This window comes from Accipiter gentilis, chromosome 33 (genome assembly GCF_929443795.1).
Source record: "Accipiter gentilis chromosome 33, bAccGen1.1, whole genome shotgun sequence".
In the NCBI taxonomy this organism is placed as follows: domain Eukaryota; kingdom Metazoa; phylum Chordata; class Aves; order Accipitriformes; family Accipitridae; genus Astur; species Astur gentilis.
In genome coordinates this window covers 19,281,858-19,302,417 of record NC_064912.1, presented here as the reverse complement: position 1 = coordinate 19,302,417, position 20,560 = coordinate 19,281,858, and the positions used below count along the sequence as shown (strand labels likewise).

The following is a 20,560-nucleotide window of genomic DNA, read 5'->3' as shown; positions in this document are numbered from 1 at the left end:
GTTTATAAGCTATTTAATGAATAATTAATTAATATAAAATAAGGATTTGAAGCTCAGATGAAATACAGGAGTATTCAAAGTAATGCTTACTAACCTGAAGAATAGGATAATGTGCTTTATTGTCCACACACCACCCCGTTTCTCCCACCCCAGTGGTGGCATTGCACAGTAAGATCTGTAACGGTGGCTTTGTGTGGACCTGAATGTTTTGGCTGTGGACTAACCCGATGTGCACCCGTACCAAGGAGGATTTGAAAGTTCTTTTCTCCTTGCAAGCAGAGCTCGGCTGCAGGGTGCTCTCTGAATTTCAGTGCCAAGGAAGGAATTGTCACAATTTCCAAAGCTGTATTAGAAGCAGATGTGGAGTATACGTTCGACCTCACCGTCAGGAAGGAGGGTATGAGTCCCGAGGCAACAAATCAAACCGTACGTACCGCAGACAACTGTCGCTTTCTGTCCTTGTGTGCCTGTTGCTGGATGCAGCCGAGCTGGAATTCTGTGGTCCTTTTCATAAGGATGTTTGCAGAGGAGAGTGCTGCTGGCTCAGGACCATGCCCAGCCATGGGTGACTCCCCAGGCTGCTTCCCCTGGCCTGATGTGAGAGCTGGTGCCAGTTCAGCTGGGGGTGTGGAAGTACAGCTATCTACCTGCACCAGCCAGCACATGAAAGCAGGGGAAGCAGATTTTAGGGCATCACAGGGGCTCCATAACCGATCCCTTCCAGGTCATTGGCAGGAACAAACACTGGTATTTCTGTGATCTGTTCATCTTATGCTGCCTTGGGCAGCACTTTTTGCTCGTCCTGCCAAATCCTTTTAGTTTCTTCCTTCCTTTAGACCTTGTGTTAGTCCCTCTCGGTGCAGAGGCTGCGGTAGTGACCCAGCCCTGAACGGTACTGGCCACCGTTCCTGGGACTGAGTCTGCGACTGCAGATCTGCCGTAGGAGGACAGAACGGAATCCGTTGTCGGTAGCTCGTCCAGCACCGTGTGCAGTCCTGGGCTCTTCACGTGTCACAGCACCAGGCTCTTCTGTGATTTTTGCCCAGACAGAGCTTCCTAAGAGTTGGTATTTAATTTTACTGTCAACAGTTCCTCTCTTCTCTCCTGAATATTTTTAAGGGAGGATTTTTTTAAGTGCATGTTGTTTATGTCAAATTAAGCCTAACACTGAACGCATCTGCAGTCCGGCAGCAGTTATGGTTTATGTCAGAAACATTCATCGTGGTGCGTTTGGCAATTAGAGATATAGTTAGTCTGAAAGTGGAAACTCTTACCGCCTGGGTTTTAAACCAAAGCTGGAGGATAAAAAGAAAAAAATTAAGTTGATAGTCTTTCAAGGACATTCCGTACTATCTGGTTTCCATGCATGAGCGCAAAACAATGATTCCAGTGTCGCAGGAAATTTGCAAATACTGTAGGAATGAATGAAGCTTCAATGCGCTCCGGCTTAGTGCTGTGGAGTATTTATCCTCTTTTAAAAGTCTGCCATATTAAACAATGTCTTCATTACTGTCTTTCTTTGAGTTCAGAATACTCATTATGCCAGGGCAGAGGGCTCTGTCGAATGCTGGACAACCCCATTTCCTAGGGGATTAAAGGAATTTAGACAAAGTACAGGGGTCAGAGCTCAATAGCCATTGTGTCTGAGCCACCAGTGCTTCTAAAGCTCTCCTCTCTCCGAGTGCTTTGCCGGGGAGGTGTGGTAGATGTCTTGAGATGTGCAGCTTAGATTTGAGCTAAAAGCCTGAAACGAGATGCCGCTCTGGAAAAGGTGATTCTTCCAGGCTGTAGAGCAAAATGCATTTGATGCCCAGTGGGAGCTGTGTTTTCTGCCTATTTTTGTCATCATTCCTGTCTCTCAGGGACATAGGTAGTGTCAGAAATGATGATGGTTCTGAACAGGCAGTGCTCTTGAGAGCCTGAGGGTCGTGTCCCGAAACGTGGCATGTGGTTCTAGTCCAAGCTCTGTAGATCAGAGCAGGGATGAGGGAGACAGCAGGACCATGCTGGCTTTGCACAGGCAGCACATCCTCAGTAAACCCACGCTCCCTGGCTTGCCCTGGGCCCTCTGTTACTCTGGACTGTAAACACCTCCCATTTAGCAATCTTCCGAGTCGAGGACAGGGACCCACAGCCCCACACTCCTGTGTCCACGGCAGATCTGCTGTGACCCCACCAAGTCAGGCGCTCCACAGCTGCAGAGGCAGGACCAAGAGTTTGGCCCACCGAAAACAAAGGAGAGCTGTGGTTTCTTCCTGGGGCAGGTGTTCACCAGATGTTTGGTCTGTGCTGTAATGGAGGCTTTCCTCCTCCCAGTTAGACTGCTCTTTTCCAAACTCTTAACACAGATCCCATTTTTGTAGGGTTAATAGCTGTCCTGAGGTGGTTGGTGCAGCACAGTGCTTCAGTTAGCATCATCCCCACCCAACAGCACAAGCAGGACTTGCTGGGAATTCAGCACAGGGTACCAGAGGGACATTTAGAAAGTGATTTATGTTGTTAAAAAGTGTGAATAAAGTAAATCCAGAATTACCTGGATTGGCCCATCTTGGCATTGGGTGGCTCTTGAAAATCAGTGGCAGAAGAACTGGCCAGTGTAAGAAAAGTGATGTAGCTTAAGTCTGACGTGAAATCCTTTGGAAATCCCTTTCTGCTGTTGCCTTAGCACAGACTGGGCGGGTGCGGAGCAATTCCTCCTTGCAGAACCAAGTGCTGGGATGTCTGCTTCCCTGTTCAATGTCTGTATTTTTGTCTCAGATTTTCTGATGGAGCTTCTTGCTTCCCCAGGTATTCATCAAGAGGGGGGGAGTCCCTATCGTGTCCCTGGAGTGTGTTTCCTGCAAGGCTCAGTCTGTCTATGAAGTGAGCAAGAGCTCCTACGTCTACCTGGAGGGGACCTGCCAGAACTGTCACAATGACTCCAAACTTGGGGTAAAGTCATCAGCAACGCTGGTCTTTGCTTCACCTTTGGTGGACTTCAGGGAGAAGGGGAGAGTCAGAGAGGACGGGGTGGAAAGAGCTGTGTGAGAAATTAAGTCCTGGACCTAAACTGCTGTAGAGACAAGGGGGGGGAAACAGTCTCTGACCATAAATGCAGTGGCAGGATAGGTCTGGCTGAGGGGATGAAGGCTGGCTGATACTGGTCTCTTCATCACAGCCCCTGGAAGCGGCTGCAGGACTGGCTTGCAGAGTCAGAACTTTTAAAACAGGCCCTCCATGGAGCTTGCCTGGTGTGACCTGGGGCTCCCATGTGCCGTGTCTCAGCAGCATGGAGGAGGCTAGGAAAGCCTGTGAAGCAGATTCCCCATGTCCTGTAACTGCTGGACACCCTGTGAGATGTCCAGAGCTTTCCCTTGCCCGGGGCTGTGCCTGCAGGCTGTGGGACACATGGCCTGTCAGTCCTCCATCGGTGTCTCGACCTACCCAAGGGCAAGTCCTTGCTGGGTCATTTTCAAGCCAAGCCCATGAGTGACCAGCTTGTTTCACACAAAAGCCACTTTTTTTTCCTAGAAGAGATCTGTAGAGTATTTTCTTCTCCCTGCTGACTGGCATTTTGCCCATTATTCTGGTGGCTCAAGCAGAGGTGGTTCAGTCTCTTCTGATCCCCCAAGTCCCTCATGCCCTCCTCTAATTACAGATTCCACTACGCAGCATCTCTGCAACCTGTTGAATGAAGTAGGGCTCGGAAGCGAAAGTCCTGTTGCAAGAGCTAATCTGTATTGCTCCCAGCAAGCCCAGCATGTAATTGCATGGCATTTTCTGGCTGGCTATCGCGCTGTTTCTGTTGTTATCACAATTGTACATTCGTGCTATTAACAGTAACAATCCAGGACACGTTCAGCTTGAAGCATATAAAACATGGTATCCCGTGGAGACTCCACCAGTACTTAATTTATTTCCTGTGTTTTGTATTCTGTATTATGAAATATTCTGTCGGAGGGTGATGTAATCCTAGAGACTAAAGTAGATCTCACAGTGGAAATATTCCCACCAGACATTTTGGAAAGGTTCCAGTTCTTGTTGCTGTAGCACACAAGACTAAAGCTGAATTATCAACTGCAAATTTGGCAGATGCTCCCACTAGAAATCTGTTACTTTTTATAAGAGACTCAATCTGAAAACATTTTAAGGACATAACTTCAGATTTAAACAAAACCTCTCCTGTCTTTCCCCTCTCCATTTCTATAGAGATGGGCAGCACACAGCTTTAAAAACAAGTCTCTCATCCTGGACAAAAAAACTACCTCCACTGGCGACACAGGAATGAACCTGGTCTTGAGGCAAGGGGCACTGAAGGATGGGGAGGGATATACTTTTACCCTTCACATCACAGACCTCACAACAGGGGAGGAAGGATTCGCCTCCATCGATCTGCTCCCAAACCAGCCGCCCGTTGGAGGATCCTGCCAGCTGTCTCCCAAAGGACCCCTCAGGGCGCTGATGGCAAAAGTGCACTTTGAGTGTTCAGGTGAGAGCGTAAGGACAGCGGTGCTGGGCACCTGCCAGCCCTCTCTGCTCCTCATGGGCAGAGGTTTCTCATGACCAGTGTGTTACCAGCTGCCCTTCTGTCCACAGATGTTTTCTTTACCCCAAGCTCCTACCCCAAGACACTGTTGGCCAGGGCTGAGTTTAGAAAGTGGATCCTTCCATTTCTGATCTCCAAAGTTTGGACCGTGAGCAGCTTTGTGTGCCCAAATTATGGAGCTCTAAAACTCAGGGTAGCAGGCAGGCACTTTTTAAAATCCTATTTCATGTAGTTGAATGGTGATATCCAGGCCAGGACAGTACTTGCAGAAGAAACTGGTATTTCAGTGCAGGAAAAAGAAGATAGGTGCCCAAAACTGAGTCACACATATATGGGAAGAGTCAAAAGACGAAGCACTGGGGCCTTCTCTGCCATGTGGGCTGGATGTTCCCATCAGCAGTTATCTTCTCAACCAGCTGCAGAGACAGCAACAACGAGTCTAGCTTTGGAAAAGTGGCCTGGCTGACATCCTGTAGCCTTGGGCCAAGGAATAAGTGCCTCTGAAAACCATATTTCCCCAAATGATTAGTGTTAGAGATTAATGCTGTCTGTGCACAAATGCTGGGAAGCCACGCTGCAGAGGAGATGATGAATTCTGCTGGTTCTGGGATGGCTGGTCACCAAAGCCCAGCTTAAGCTGGGGGAGAAGCAGAAGTGTATTCAGCATGATATGGTTGTACCTTTGGTATGTTTTGAGCTACCCAGAATAATTATGAAATCCTCTTTGGAGTGGTGGGAATTTTAGTTCTTAGTGATTGTTTTTAAGCTGAAGTGAAACACGCAGGATCCAGACCCTGGTCGATGTCCAGTGCAGCAAGCCCTGACAGAGCCAGCACCTTCACTGGTTCTCACTGGCAAACATGCAGTGAATTTCCCAACTGCCCGGCTCCCACAAGACTCCCCATAATTCCTGGGAGCTCCAAGGAAACCTTTGTGCAGGTTTTATCCTAGACTCAGTTGTTCCTGAGGTGTTGAACTGCCTGAGGGCTGCGCTGAGCCTCTGTCTAATGTCCGGCTTTGCAGGGCTTGTACAGAAGCTGTGGCTTTGGGTCGGTGCTGTTCCCAGCCCCAGAAGAGTTATTCCCATTTTTATTCTGCTCATGAACTCTTCGCAAATCCTTTTAAACGTTACAAGACCCAAACACCTAGGCAGGAACCCCTAAACATCAGAAAAATACAAAGAGGGTCAGAGCTTTACACTGCAGGCTCCGAATACTTCCCTCCAGCCCGGTGGAGTCCTCTAGCTGTCCTCGTTGTGGGGACAACCTGTCCCTCTGCCAGAGCGGGGTGACCCCTTGCTGGGGACAGCAGCGAGGGCAGGTGCCATGCCAAGGGCTGATCGTGGTGGGCACACCAGGGGAAGGAAGGGGCACTGCCAGGCAGTGCCAGCTCTGACGGTCAGGCTGGGCTTCGGGATGGTGGCTTCGGCCCCGCCGTGCCCTTGTCCCATCGGACCCCCTGTTGGGGTTTGTTTTGCAGGCTGGCGAGACACGGAGGACACGGAGGGCCCGCTGGTGTACATCCTTCTGGCATCCCGCTGCAGGGCCGGGCACTACCACGAGTTCTGTGTGTACAAAGGCAGTCGCGCCGAGCACAGTGCCTTCCTGCCCCCGGGCTTTCACGAGAGCGGCTTTGTGGTGTCCGTGTCGGTCCTTGTTCAGGACCAGCTGGGAGCGACCGTGGTGGCCATTAACCGGTAAGACCCACCGCTCACAGCCTGGGCTTACATGGCAGTGCCGGTGTCCGGCCGAGGCTCCTGAGTCACGGTCTTGGGGTTTGACCACTGGATCCCTGTCCTGAAGGGCTCGGCAGATCCTGGGTGAAACATTTGCCTCCTGGAAGAGGCTGTTGGCAGGAAGGAGAGGGGAGGCTCAGCAGAAGTGTCATATAGAGAATTCCAGTCTTTGTGGATCATCGCTCAAGGGGGAGACTTTCCCATGTTACTGCATTCCTGACCACCTCCTTAATTCCCCGGTGACACTTTGCTTTGAAGGCACGATGTCACTTTCTCAGAAGATCTCTATGCTTTGTGCTCCACCACCTCTGCATCGGGAGCCCTCAAAGGAGAGTTGGCAGCACCAAGCTCTGGTGCTGCGGGTGGTCTGGTGTCCCACTGCTGAGAGCCAGGGAGGTCTCACATAGCCAAGGTGCAGAGCACGTGCATTTGAATAGGGTGGAAAGGACTGCAGCTTGAGTCTCAGCAGCACCAGTACCATGAAAGCCCAGTTATCCCTTCTGCATACGCCCCTTGGTTTCCAGTCTGCTCCATGCAGGCCACAAGCACCCACAGGTCTTCGGGCAGTAGCCTGAGCTGGTCTCTGCTGCCTGACCAAGCTGTAGGACTGCTCCTTCTCAAGGCTGATTTGCAGCTCCCTGCACTGTACATGTGGTCCCGGCCTCCCAGGCTGGAGCTCACAGTCCTGCAGTGCCTGCGGAGGAGGATCTGTGTCCCAGCTGTTCCTCAGACCCCAGGGAACGATGCCAAAAGCAATGCGGTTCCTCCCAGCACACCGACCCTGTTTTTAAGTGCTCTTTCTGCTCCATCAAACTAAACCTGGATTTTCTTCTCTGGGCTCGATGCACCCGTGTGCGTCCTTCATCCGCAGCTTCACAGAGCTGGACCAGTGAGGAACCTGGCTTCGGGTCCACGATGTTCCTACACACAGCTGGTGCAAACTGGGTACCAGGGCAGGCATTAGCAGCGCTGTCTTTGTTGTCTAACCACCTGCTTCCCCCCTCATGTTCTTTCCCAGCTAAAGGGCATGTTCTGCCCCCTTCCCCCAGCCCCGTTTGACAGTCTGCACTTAACCCAAATGCCTCTTTCCCTTGGCAGCTCCATGGAAATCGGCTTACCCGAGGGGTTCCCCAGCCTCTCCCACTGGCTCTACAATCAAACTGACACTGTGCTCCAGGGCTTAGTGAAACAAGGGGACCCTCAACAGGTCATTGAGTACTCTCTGGCCCTCATCACCATCTTAAATGAGGTAAAGCAGCACTCTCTGCCCAAGAGGGGCCTCCAGAAGGCCTTGCAATTGCCGCTAATGTTCTTTGGCCAGGTTTTGTACAGCGATGTAGGGAAATGACTAATGCTACAGTTTTTCACGTAAATCGGTGTACGTGCATGCTGAGAGCTGGGCTGGAGCTATTTTCATGCATCAGAAATAGTAACAAGGTCCAGAAGCACAATGACTAGGGAAAATAGAGGGGCTGCAAAATAAAACGGAGGTCCCAGAGAAGGCAGTGGCCTGGGCATCTCCCATGCAGTCTGCTTTTTTCCCCCTCATATTCAGATAGTTTTTACTGCCAACCTCAATTCTAAATACTGAATTTAGAAACGGAAATCTTAGCCCAAATTCCCCCACCTCCTTCACACTTCCTCTGAGCTAGTCACCCCACTCCAACTCTGCAGGGCAGGAAACTGCCGGTAGCTGCTCAGGTGATGCTCTGGGGTGCTAAGGAGACCTCCTTCTTCTGACTGCTCCGCTAGTGCAGCTAGAAGGGTCTGCCTGCATATAAGGCTGCTAATCCACAGTGCAGGAGCGTCACCTTCCTGGCAGCATTTACCTTCACTCCTGCCTACAGTAGGGCCCAGTCCCTCCATGTGCATCTCTGTAGGCAGGGCAGGAATTTTGGTCTAAACTCATGCTGTCCTGCCTGGTAAGAGCCTGCTGCATGCCTGGAAGCCAGGCAGGGGCGATCCCCCTGAGCACAGGCACTTTGCTTACCTGGGTGAGGAGTGCACACTGGTGTACTACTTAGCTGTCAAGTGCAAGGCTGTTAAGGTAATTGCTTGGAAAGCACAAGTGAAATTGAGGAAGTTCTGCTGAAAAAACAGCTCATTAGATCACGCCCTGGGGAGGAGCACAGGCAGGGAGATAGGGAGTGCAGGGAAGAGGTGACTTCAGCACAGCTCATCATCTTCTGAAACAACCTGATACATTTCCTCACTCTACCTGCTTTTCTCCCCCACCAGTATGAGCGGTCCATGCTTCTGGAACCTGAGACTGGGAATGAATTTGAACTCCGGACCTGGACTCGCAACAATATCACAGAAACCCTGAACTCGCTGAAGGTCAACACAGTTGATGATATCCAGCAGATCTCAGCCGCCTTGGCACAGTGCACGGTACGTTCCCCATCGCCACCTCCAGCCTCCTGCTCTTCCAGGTGCAGCCTGGATGCTCTTCAATTCTTGTCCTGCTCCCCTGTCTCTCTCTCTCCCCCCGACACACACCACACAGGGAGGACAGGTATCACTTGTTGACATCATTAGGGTTTCTGTGGTGATGTCCTAAGTGTTGTCAGCTCTGCACCTTGCCGTGCCGCCGATCTAGCAGGCGTGGATAAGATGATGCATTCATGTGCTGGAAGACAGCACCTAAGAGCTCTGTGCTTCTTCTCTGGTATCAGCCCTGGTGTGGCAGCTTGCTAGCAAGTAGTTTCCCACACTTGCAGATGGAGACTGTAGGAGAGGCCTCGACAGACTGGAGAAGCGCTGGAATAAATTGCTGGGGGACTTGCAGAATCTCCAAGGACAGGCTGGACTCCGTCAGGAGTAACACAAGTAGAGCCGGACCTGCCTTGAGCCAGGGGACAGCGCCAAGGACTGATGTTCCTTCCAGCCCAATTTTTACCATACAAGATTAGAAACACTGCTCTGCTCCACTGCTGACTGGAAGCGCTGTGTTCCCCAGCCAGCTCACAGTTTCAGCTCCTTGGTGCTGGGGCTGCTGCCTGGTGGATTTAGGAGTGGCTTTATATGTTTTGTCAGATGGGCAAAGGGAAGAGAGCCCAGTTATATAATGTGCTTGGGGTTTGGTGGTCAGCCAGTCGGCTCTGGCGTGCTCTTCCTCCCAGCCCTCCCAAATCTTTGCTTTCGGGACTGGAGTCAGGTACCCTGGCTTTGGCTGCACTTCGCCTCCCCAGCCAGGTCAGCAACCTCGCTCAGCGGGAACAGGCTGTCATTGAAATGATGGACAGACTACTGCATCCCACCCACAGAGTCCCTATTCCACTGCTCCTTTCTCTTCTTCAAAGTCTGTAAACCTCAAAAATCACTTCTTTCTGTTCATCTTTGTTCAGGGATTTGGGGTTCGGCATATCCCATTCTGATGCTGGACTGGTTTGTTTCTGTCTCTCCCACGTGCTTTTGCCTTGCGACTTGATCTCGCTGTGGAAGCTTAGGTCTAGAAATAGAATTATTGTTCCACGGGAAAAGCTGACGTTCCAGGATCAGTTTGTGCTCTGGATTGGAATGAAAAGCTTAGAAAAACAGTAATCTAGAATTTCCCAAGTGGTTGAGACTAGTGCAGAGTTCACACATTTCCTTTCCTATAGAAGTGTCAATCAATGCTGATACTTTTTGCTTTTACCTACAGGGGAGAGGAAAAATCAGAATTCATTTCTCCTAGAGGTGGAAAAAAAGAATCTCAGTCTTCTTAGGGAATTCTCCTTCCTAAGCAGTAGCTCCTCTTGGGTGGTTCCTCCGCATAACCCTTTTGTTTCCCCACCTCCTTGATAGCTGACTGTGCCTTATGGACTCCAATTTACATAGTATGTCCTCACTTCTCATTGCTTACAAATAAAAGGAGAAAAGGGGGAATTCTAGACCTGCAGATGCTGTTTTGATTCCTCATCAAAACATACGGTGAATCACGTCTGAATCCTATGATGGTTAAAAGAAAAAAAGATGAATAAGAGCTAGGAACGGGGTTGTGGTAACAGCTTCCATGTGTTGCCTCGGTCCCCTCCCATCCAGCCCTCGAGAGTGCGGGGAGCTCCAGGCCATGGCTAGAACATTCTGTTTCTTGGACACATCTGGGAGCAGAGGGAGGGACATCCATCATGCGTGAGTGGCAGGATCCCTCCCACAGCTTTCAGGAGTATTTGGACACTGAAACGGATTCATGAAGAGCTAAACCTTGCTTCCATTGAAGATAGCGGAGTGGATGCAGGAATCCTACCCAGCTCCTTCAGGTTGATTTCTGGAGGAATAATGTGTGGCCCCAAAGGGGTGCTCAGGAGATGCAACAGCAGGAGATGTGCTTGGTCCTTACAAGTGAACTCCAGGGAACTTGAATATGCTGCCCTTTATTGCTGTTTCCAACCCTAATGCATCCTCCATCAGACTCCTGGCATGCCTGCCTGTACGCTGGCAGATTGCAATGTGGGGGGAGGTAGGTGGAAGAGTCCTGGTGACACCACCAACTTCTTGGCATCTCTGAGCGTGAGCAGAGCAGCCATGGTCTCTGCAGTCACCTCCCTGGGACTTTTAGAGTGCAAATGGTGTTTGAACAGATCTGCCCAGGTCTTTGCAGGACCGAGCCAGCTGAACTTGCCTACAGCTGCCTTTGTCTTTCCTGGAGCGTTCCTACCGAATCAAACTGTATTTCCTTTTGCAGGTGGTGAGCAAGGAGCTGGTTTGCAAATCGTGCCTGACAAGGACCTTGAACAAGCTGGAGACCATGATGACAATTCTGCAAGGGGAAACGACCCAGGGCACTGTGACACCAACTGGCATCGCCGACAACATCCTCAACATCACAGGTCGGTTTTGTTCACACAGGAACGGGTGGCAGTTGACCAGGCGCCACTGAGGGCACAGGTCTCCCTGCACAGGGTGCTGGGCAGAAGCAGGCTGAGGGAAGCTTTGCAGACTTTCTCCTGTACCATTGGGGGTTTGGCCTTTTCAAGCTGTTAGGAAAATTGCATCTAACATTTGGAGTGTGGCACCCCAGTACTTTCTTCTCCATGCACTTTCCCAGGGTTGTCCTGGCTTTGGCAGCTGTCTCTGCGGACGTTTAAATATGTCAGTTGTTAATAAACTCACTAATACTCCAGGGACTTCTCTTTTTAGTAAACAATGAGTAACAGCTATGGCTTCCAGATGCTTGCCTTCCTGGTTGCAGTCTGAGGAGGGTGCCAAACTTCACTGGGGCACCCGTGAACACTGTGGAAATTCCCACCTGGTTACCCCGGGAGGAAGCAGACACCTTCTTTGCACTCCTTGTTATGTGTTTGAGTGCTCTCCACTTTGTAGTGCAAAAACTTAGTCACGTATGTTTGCTTTATCCATTCCCTCCCTGTTTCCCAATCTGCTGTTCTGGTCACTATACAGGAGGAAAATAAAGCCTGTTGTGATTAAGTATTCACCACCAAACTTTGTAGATTGGCCAAGACACTGCAGGAATTCCTGACAGCTCTATTTTTAGGTATGGGCTACTGAACACTTCCAGTGTGGAAGGTCATGAGCACAGTGTACAGTTACAGTGAGAAGACAGTAAGGAAAGACTTGTCTGATTGTTTTGGGAAGGTGTCAGATGTTATCTAGACTGTAGCAGTTATCTAGGCTATTTACCACTTCCTCTGTTTGCACCTTTATTTCTCTCCTGGCAGGTGACCTAATTCACCTTGTCAATACGGCTTCACAAGAATCCAAGCCCCAGGAGCTGCTTGCTGATTCCCACAATTTGCTGCTAGCTCCCAAAGCCTACAACCTGTCTTCCAGCCTGATGCGCATCCTCATGAAGTCTCGGGTGCTGAATGAAGAGCCCCTTGAGCTGGTGGGAGGAGAAATTAAGGCCACAGGCAAACGGTCTGATCCCTTTAACTTGCTTTGCTACGAAAACACACCAAACTGCCAGTTCTCCATCCCTCAGGCATTCAACACCACCCTTTCCAACCTGACAGATGTCATTCAAGTCATGTTCCAGGTGGACTCCAATCCTTTCCCTTTTGGTTACATCAGCAACTACACCGTGTCCACAAAGGTCGCCTCCATGGAGTTTCAGACACACAACGGGGTGCAGATCCCCATTGGGAGCCTGGACTCAGAGAAAGCCATCACCGTAATGGTGTCAAACAACACAGATGCTGACAATCTCTCTGCTGGCACTGAAGTGATCGAGGCAAGAACATCTGTGAACCTAATTGTGACTATGGAGAGCAACAACAGAGAAGCAGGACTGCACTTCCAACTCACTTACAGAGTCCTGAATGGTAGCGTAGATGAATCCAACTCTTTATGCTCTTTGCTATTTCTTCCTGTGGGAGAGGAGGGCTGGGTGTTGCAGCAAAGGAGAGCTGTGTCAAGAGATAACTGGTGTGGGAGGGGATGTCAGGTGTAGCCAGCAAGTTCCACACCGCATGGTTGAGGTTCTGGCTGTCACGGGCATTATCCAGTCCCTGGTGCAATCCTTGCTTGTGGATTCTGGCACTGAGAAGCCTTTTGCTTTTCCCAGCCCTTCTGTTGAGCCACATTAGCACTGGATGGTGTTTGTCCGGTCCCTCTCTTGGTCAGGTACAGTGAATGGTATCCAGTCTCTTGCTCAGGGATCCTCTGAACTGCAGACTGAGCAATTGCAATCTAGAAAAGCATCTCTCCCAACTTTCTGCATTCCTGACACTCCTCCCTGAACATTCACTGCTGGCAGCAGGCTTGTGGTGGAACTCTCTCTGGTGTTTATAAAGTACTTTCTGTCTTTCCTCCCCCTCTCCATGCAGATCACTACATTGCAAGTGAGCCTGAGCCATTCATCATGGCTTATCTCCATCATGAACCAGAGCCCAATGAGCACAACTGCAGCGCCTCTAAGAAAATTGGCCTGGATGCCCTGGCTGGAAGTGACCACAAGCTCTATACCTTCTTTACCTCACCCAGGTAAGAGAAGCCTCCCTTGTAATCCCTGCCACCCACAGGCTGTCCCATGGATGGATGTGAGGGATGCCGAGGGCCTTGCCATGGTTTATACCAGGCTGCTTTGCAGGACTGGTGCTGTTGTAGCTATCCACAGTGCTCTTCTGTCCTCGGAGCAAACAGCTGTCCTGGGCAGGGAGCTGCAAGCTGCCAGTCCTACACCCCACCATTGGCACCTCTTCTAGCCTGGCACTCCCTCTTTCCCAGACGTCTTCTGCCACTGGTGCAAAAGCAGCTCAGTGCTCTGTGATTTGCCTTTCTGATCCAGGTGAGGGAGGGTTCCCCTTATTAGAGCTGTAAATCCCATTCCCTGTGAGTACCATGACCCTCACCCAGGGCCTCTCCTGGTGATGAGTCTACCCCCGTTGCCCTTTTCTCTGCTTACTGGCCTGATCCCTGCTGTAGTCTGTTTGACTGCTGCTTGTCCAGGCTTTCATCTTCTGTGCAGTAGCGATCCCAGAGTTGCCCACGTTTACAGGACTCTTTCCCCAAGGGACTCACACTGACCTTTGCAGATTCAGGGCTTGCTTCATGCAGCTCATGAAACCATTTCCCAGAGCAAAGCACCACATGTTAGCCTAGTTCCTGATCTGCAGTGCAACCTTCACAAAAGCACCTCTGTCCTCAGAGCTCATCTTCCCAATGTGTGACAGGAGGAGAATGCAGGTACCCTCATGGGTTTCCGTCCACCCTGCTTGCCTTCTGCTTGGAGTGTGCCGGGGCTCATTAAGCACTGCTGTTGCGCTGTTGGGTTTTGCAGCAAAGCTCTCTTCTTTTATCAGAGCAGTCATTCTTGTAACTTCAGTTGCTGACTTGCTGCCTGGCCCAGGAGTGTGTGTGTTCCTGCCTCGTGTTAGTTACTGAGAAGAAAAGATAGGCAGCTTGGGAATAGGTGGGGCAAGAGTGGAGCCACCGTTGTGTAAGTTGACACAGCTTCCATGGCTTTCGGTAATAGGATGCTCGAAGAGGGATTAATCGTTCTAAAGAGCAAATCTGCTCCCAACCAAGAATCATGGAGTGACTGTGGAAGTGTTGTGTGGCTCAGTGGGACACGGGGAAGGGCAGGCGGGAGAGCTGTGCAAGGTTGCCAGCACAGAGAAAAGGATTTACAACATAGTGCTCCAGGTGCTGGAATAATACAAAGATAAAGAATTAAAGTGGTCTGTGGAACCCCAGAGTTTCTGCACAGCCAAAGGGTGATGTAAATTATACCACGTTCACTGGACTTTTCCTCCTCATCGTGTGCATGCTCACCTGTCCCTGCAGCAGGGTGCTTTCTGTGGGCACACATCCATCAGAGTGGGGTTTGTGTCCCTTCAGCAAGTGGGTTAATAGTGTCTCCTTGCTGTCTTTCCCTTCTCCAGAACTGATGACACCATCCAGAAATACTACTTCAACATCACAAACCATTTCAGCTGGTCCCCGGTGGAGGTGACTCTGGGACTGTACACCTCCCTCTGCCAGTACTTCAGCGAGCAGGAGAAACGCTGGAAGACAGAAGGCATCATCCCGCTGGAAGAGACCAGGCCAGACCAGGCTGTGTGCTTAACCCAGCACCTCACTGCCTTTGGGGCCAGTCTGTTTGTCCCCCCAAACTCCGTCCAGTTCATCTTCCCTGTGAGTAAAACAAAGCAGAGGCTGTGCAGCATTGCCACACACTGAGCAGATTGTTGTCACCTAGAGGAAAGCCTCGGGCTCCCGTCAGCCTCACGTTCAAGCTGGGTCATGGCTGACCTGTGCCCAGCTGGCAGACCAGCACAAGTACCTGAGAGCCTTTGGGAACTGCACATGGGCACAGCTCACAGAGGGGCCGTCTCCTCTGATCTTGAGTCCTGGCTGCTGCTGCTAAAACCAGACCTTTGCAGATGGCTTTATTCTCCATTCTGGACACCTCGCAGTGTGTTCACCTCTTGGTGAGATGCCAAACGCTCCTCCCAGCTGTCACCCAGCACTGTTTTATCCCAGTGAGCTTATACCTGCCAGCTGCTCCCTGCCTCCCAGGGGTGTTCGGGCTCTTCTTAGCTCTGTTGGTGTGACATAAGTGGGAGCAGAGACCTCTCGGCAGCTGCTACAGCAGCTTCAGCCGGCTGCTGCAGTATGCTGCACGTGATCTGTGCAAAGAGAGGTCTCTCTATTTGCATGTGGTATCGTGTCTCTGGATGATGATAATAGCCAGGAAGGAGGCAACATGACTCCTGGGGAATGGCGGGGGGGGTTGGTCCTCCTGGGCAAAGAGAGTGTCTTTCAGTGTATTTCTTTTCTTCTAGGCTCCAGGCCCAGGTCTCAACTACATCGTTCTGCTGACATGTGCTGTCTGCTTTGTGACCTACTCAGTGGCTGCACTGATCGTGCACAAGCTGGACATGATTGACATTAACCGAGTGGGGGTGATTCCCTTCTGCGGGAAGAATGGGCTGTACAAATATGAGATCCTGGTGAAAACTGGCTGGGGCAGAGGATCAGGTTAGCCCATAGTCTACTCCTGTGCTTGATTCCTAGGGTGACATCTGTGTAGTTCCCCTGAGGTCTCACCTCAGCAGGTCATGCACCGAATGTTCCCCTGCAGGGCCCAGAGCTGAGCTGGTGTTTGGGGCAGCACTGAGCAGTCAGTTCAGGGCTTCCCACAGCATTCAGTTTTTATTGCGTGATGATGGGGCAGGTCAAGAGCTGTGGAGAAGAGCATGCTGTCCTACTGCTTGCTGTTGGGGTGGGAGAAGCAACTGCTGCTGAAAGGAACCACCCAGTATAGAAATATCCCCACCCTTCTTTCCCTGACTGCGCTGTGGTTGCAGGAACAGCCGAGAAGCAGCGATTGTTCCTTGCTTCTGAGCCTCTTCTCCAGAAGCATCCAGGCCTTGTGGTTCCTTTAGATGGACCATTTTGCTGTCCTCCAGCATCCATCACTTTGTTCTGCCATCTGCATCTTTCCCAGAGGCATGAAGGCAGAAAGCTTGGCTTTCTGATCTGGGTCTGGGTTTGTAGCTAGAGCTGGCAGAAACATCATCCTGGACTTGGAAATCTGGGCAGCGAGGACGGAGGTGGAGTGCTACCATGTCACTGCCACAAACATGCTCCCATTGATCTTAGTGTAACCACTGATTTCACTGGCAGCAGCTTTCTCCTGAAGCCACCCCAAGGACCATCCAGGTTGAGCAGGTGGACCAGGGAGCATCTGGCAAGTGGTGCCAGAGAGAAGTCAAAGAAAACAAGTCTTTCAACTACTTGGTGGAGAAAAACATCCAGAATAAACATCTCCTCCCATTAGGGTGTTAGCAAGGCAAGGAATGTCAGATTCAGTCCCCTCCAAAGAGGAAAACCATGAGCATGCCAAGGTCCATGCACCAGGTCAATCTGAGCAGCTGCCCTCCAGGCTGTGTGTAACACTATCCCTGGGTGTGGGATGGCTGTCGAGCACATTCCTTCCTCCCAAGTCTCCAGGTGGCCCCTCTGAAGGGCCATTTCATCTGGTACCAGGTCACTGGCAGGAAGGCAGGGCTGGGGAACAGCTCCACTTTGGGTGGACTTTCCTAACAGCCCCATTAACTCTGTCAGGTACCACGGCCCACGTGGGGATCGCCCTGTATGGTGTAGACAATAAAAGTGGTCACAGACATCTGGATGGAGAAAACGCCTTCCACCGCAACAGCCTCGACGTGTTTCAGATCGCAACGGAGCGGAGTCTGGGGAGCATCTGGCGCATCCGCATTTGGCACGACAATAAAGGTGAGACGTGAGTGGGTGTGCGAGGCTGCGGCAGCTGTCACACATCCCACGTCAGAACCAGGCTCTGCTCCACCTGGTACCTGGGCCAGGAGAGAGGTACCTGAGCCTACAGTCTGGACTAACCCTGATGGGAGACCATGGTGACCCACTGGCTTGGGGGAAGATTGCTGGGTGGGGACATGGAGTCTGCATCACAGGGAAGTCTGCAGAATGGTCAGCTGTAATCCTGTACGCATACAATTCAGGATGCTGTGACAGTGTCTGTAAATGTACGTACAGCTTAGGAGGTGACTGGCTGTGCCAAGCCTTTCTCTTGGGGACTGTGCAATTCCCACCGATGAGGATGGTGTCCCAGGGTAACTGCTGCTGTCCCACTGAGGGGCTCTTGTGTTGCCCTCTCGGCTTTACAGGTTCATGCAAGGACTGACTGCCATGAAACACATTTCTTCGTCTCTTAACTTCTAGGGCTCAGCCCCTCTTGGTACCTGCAGCATGTCATAGTCCGGGACCTGCAGAGCAGCAAGAGTTACTTCTTCCTGGTGAATGACTGGCTCTCGGTGGAGAGTGAAGAGAATGATGGCATGGTGGAGAAGGAGGTTTATGCTGCCAGTGAGTGCTCAACCCCTGGGGCGTGGGGCTGGGGTGGGTGACCGACATGGCAGTTCTTATTGCGATGAGGAAGGGCCCACAGCGAGAGACTGCAGAGAGACCACAGAGCCTGCACACCGGCTCTTCCTCACTGCCTTGATGCCTTGCGCGGCCAAGTCCTCTGCTGGGTCCTTTGTGCTAGAGGACAAGGCACAGCAAGGAGCCAGCTGTGCAGGAGGGACCAGAGAGGTGCAGTGCGGGTACCTCCTTGAACACCAGGCTGCAAGGAGGGGGCCGTGGCAGGCCCAGCCGGGTCCCCTGAGAGTCTCTCTCTTTTTGTGCTCAGGTGAGACAGAGCTGAGGAGCTTCTCCCGGATCTTCATAGCAGAGTTGCAGCGAGGTTTCTTTGAGAAGCATGTCTGGCTGTCCATGTGGGACCGCCCGCCTCGCAGCCGCTTTACCCGTGTCCAGAGAGCCACCTGCTGCTCCCTCCTCATCTTCCTCTTCCTCTGCGCCAATGCTGTGTGGTACGGCGTGGTGGGCAACGTACACCTCAGGTGCGCTGCGTCCCTTGGTGCTCTGGCCAGTCCCTTGCTTCCTCAGAGGCCCTCCTGCATTTCCCATTCCACAGGGCAGGACAGAGCTTAAGTCGGCTGTGAATAGGTCCCTTGCTTGTGGCCTTGAGTCTGCCCTTCCCTCTCCAAAGAATCTGGGACCAGGACATGGATGATGGATGACCAAGGACAACCTGATCAGCTTTCCCCCTTATCTGGTTTTGCTGTGTCATCTGTTAGCACAGCCCCTGCTCCTTTCTTTCTCTGCATATCTGAAATGCCAGGTTGTGCAATTTTGTCTCACTCCTCGCTTAGCTGGCAGCCCTGAGTGCTCCTGCTAACAGCAGTCTCTGGTTTCTCTTGATTCTCTCCAGCAATGGGGCCGTTTCCAACCTGATCCCTGTTAATGTGGACACAGTGGCTGTTGGTCTGGTGTCCAGCGTGGTGGTCTACCCTCTCTACCTGGTCATTTTATTTCTCTTTCGGATGGCTCGTGGCAAGGTAAGGAGGAGAAGTAGTTGTAGGCTGCCCAGATGGGTGTGATGCTACGAGGTTTGCTCATCTGAGGCTAGACTCTGCCCTGTGTGGTACATCACTTCTCCAGCCGGTCTCTGCACTTTCCCAGTTGTGCCTCTGTGCTGCCCTGCACCATGGCCAGACCCTTGCCCCTAGCAAGTGTCTGCCTCCCTCTTGAGCTGGGAGCAGCCCCTGACCTTAGAGGGACAGATCACTGCCTGGATTCTGACAATGCCCAGACAGAGACCAAAAGGGCAGATTTTAAAAGCTGTTGAGGCACTTACTCCCTCTTGATTTCAGTACGTGATAGGAACCCAAATGCCGTTTAAAGGTATGACCCTTTGGTGCATTGGCAGGAGCGTGAGACATGCTCAGTGGAGCATTGCTAATGAAATGCCTACCCTGGGTACAAATTCAGCTGTCTGAACAGAGCTGTGGTTAGGCAGCTGTGAAAGGATTAGCTGGGGAGTTAATGACCAGTTAGACACAATTAGCAGCCCCATTAAGTATTGCAGCCAGCTGCTCAGTGACTGATGAGCAGCAAATGTCTGATATTTCTTGTTCCTTTAAGCACGCCCTGCTTTGCAGGAGGTTGCAGGCTCCTGTGGCTTCCTGGGAGCTTGTACCTGGGGTAGCCTAGACGGCACTGGGCTGTGGCACATGTGGGTACAAGTGCCTAAAGTCCCTAGGAGGTAATTGAGGATGTGCACGAGCATGTGCCTGTTCTCAGGCCTGGGGTCCCCCAGCTCTGCCTGCAGAAGTGTGCAGCTCCCCAGCAGAGTGGTGAGCTGACGGGATCCGCTGAGCATCAGGGCTCTGAGCCACTGTGACACTGTCACCTTCACCCCTCCCTTTTCTGCTCAAGCCTTTCTGTCTCCTGCAGGTCTCCATCAACCACACTGTGACTCACTCAGACCAGCAGTCCTTGGAGATCGACAACTACCTGGACTCCTCAATCCTCGACAGCTCCTTCCCCACCTTCCCCGGGCTCCGGGCAGAGGTAACCTGCTTCCCATCCGAAAGCTGGACAGGCTGCTTGGATCTGTGTGCTCCCTTGCAAGAACACAGTGTCCATCCACAGCTGTCAGTGCAAGAACTGATACGCTCAAGTGCCTCTGGCAGATGCTGGTGGTGTGGGAGGGCCACAGCCCTTCATCTCTACCTGCATCTCTGCCCAGGCCACTCTCAGGTACTGAGCACAAGCTGCCTCCAGCTACTGCTCTGTGCCTGTGAGCATGGATCTTCCAGCGTGCCTGGGCATTATCTCTGGAGGAGAGCAGGCTCCTGGATGTGTGGACCCAGGGCTAAGAGCAGCTCAGGGTCCAGGTTTCTAGTGAGCCTTGATGTTAACAACCGCTGTTTTAACCAGGCACAAACCAGTGTCATGTGCCTGAAATGCCTCCGCTTCCTCCACAGGCCTTCTCCGAGCAAACCAAAACAGATCTGTTCTTGGAGGACTCCAAAAGGTAAGTAGGTTTCTGGGGATGGAGCAAGTAGGAGTTTAGTGTAGTTTTCTGCTTTGGTAGACTGGGGTTGTGCTCCCACAGCTGTTTCCCTTCCAGACAGTCCTACACACTAGCACAGCTGCTTTTCTCATGCTTCCCATTCCCCACGCATACCTGATTGCACCCATTCCTCTGTTTTGCCGTAGCCTCGTGCGGTGGCCCTCCAGCGAGGCCCTGCTCAGCTGGCCAGACCTCCTCAGTGACCCCTCCATCATGGGCAACACCATCCAGAAGCTGAAGAGAGGCCGGGCCAGCCGCCACCTTGGACTCGAGGCCCCATTGGCAACTGAGGAGGACAGCTTGTCGCTTGGCGTTCACCAGGGACAGCCTCGATATTTCTCTGCCTCAGGTGGGTGTGTGGATACCATTGCTCTGTGCCAGGGTTTGAATTTCCCAGGGAAGTGCAGGAGGAGCAGTCTGGTCCCTGGGGGCCCTGGCTCAGCTCTGGAGAAGG

General features: G+C 51.8%; 1 protein-coding gene across 3 annotated transcripts in view; it reads left to right on the top strand.

Moving 5' to 3' along the window:
- Positions 1–20,560, top strand: part of PKD1 (polycystin 1, transient receptor potential channel interacting) — a 99,745-nt gene that overhangs the window by 63,793 nt on the left and 15,392 nt on the right. For all 3 annotated transcript variants that reach the window (XR_007504578.1, XM_049791873.1, XM_049791872.1), the window contains 18 exons: positions 280–426; positions 2,788–2,931; positions 4,189–4,468; positions 6,005–6,221; positions 7,359–7,509; positions 8,499–8,651; positions 10,927–11,071; positions 11,921–12,523; positions 13,028–13,184; positions 14,585–14,837; positions 15,488–15,683; positions 16,773–16,943; positions 17,409–17,552; positions 17,878–18,088; positions 18,460–18,586; positions 19,485–19,601; positions 20,018–20,067; positions 20,253–20,455. Coding sequence is in view for 2 of the 3 variants with exons in the window: in XM_049791873.1 (XP_049647830.1) it covers positions 280–426; positions 2,788–2,931; positions 4,189–4,468; positions 6,005–6,221; positions 7,359–7,509; positions 8,499–8,651; positions 10,927–11,071; positions 11,921–12,523; positions 13,028–13,184; positions 14,585–14,837; positions 15,488–15,683; positions 16,773–16,943; positions 17,409–17,552; positions 17,878–18,088; positions 18,460–18,586; positions 19,485–19,601; positions 20,018–20,067; positions 20,253–20,455 (3,469 nt within the window). In the remaining variant the exon portion in view is untranslated. The remainder of the gene's footprint in view (positions 1–279; positions 427–2,787; positions 2,932–4,188; positions 4,469–6,004; positions 6,222–7,358; positions 7,510–8,498; positions 8,652–10,926; positions 11,072–11,920; positions 12,524–13,027; positions 13,185–14,584; positions 14,838–15,487; positions 15,684–16,772; positions 16,944–17,408; positions 17,553–17,877; positions 18,089–18,459; positions 18,587–19,484; positions 19,602–20,017; positions 20,068–20,252; positions 20,456–20,560) is intronic.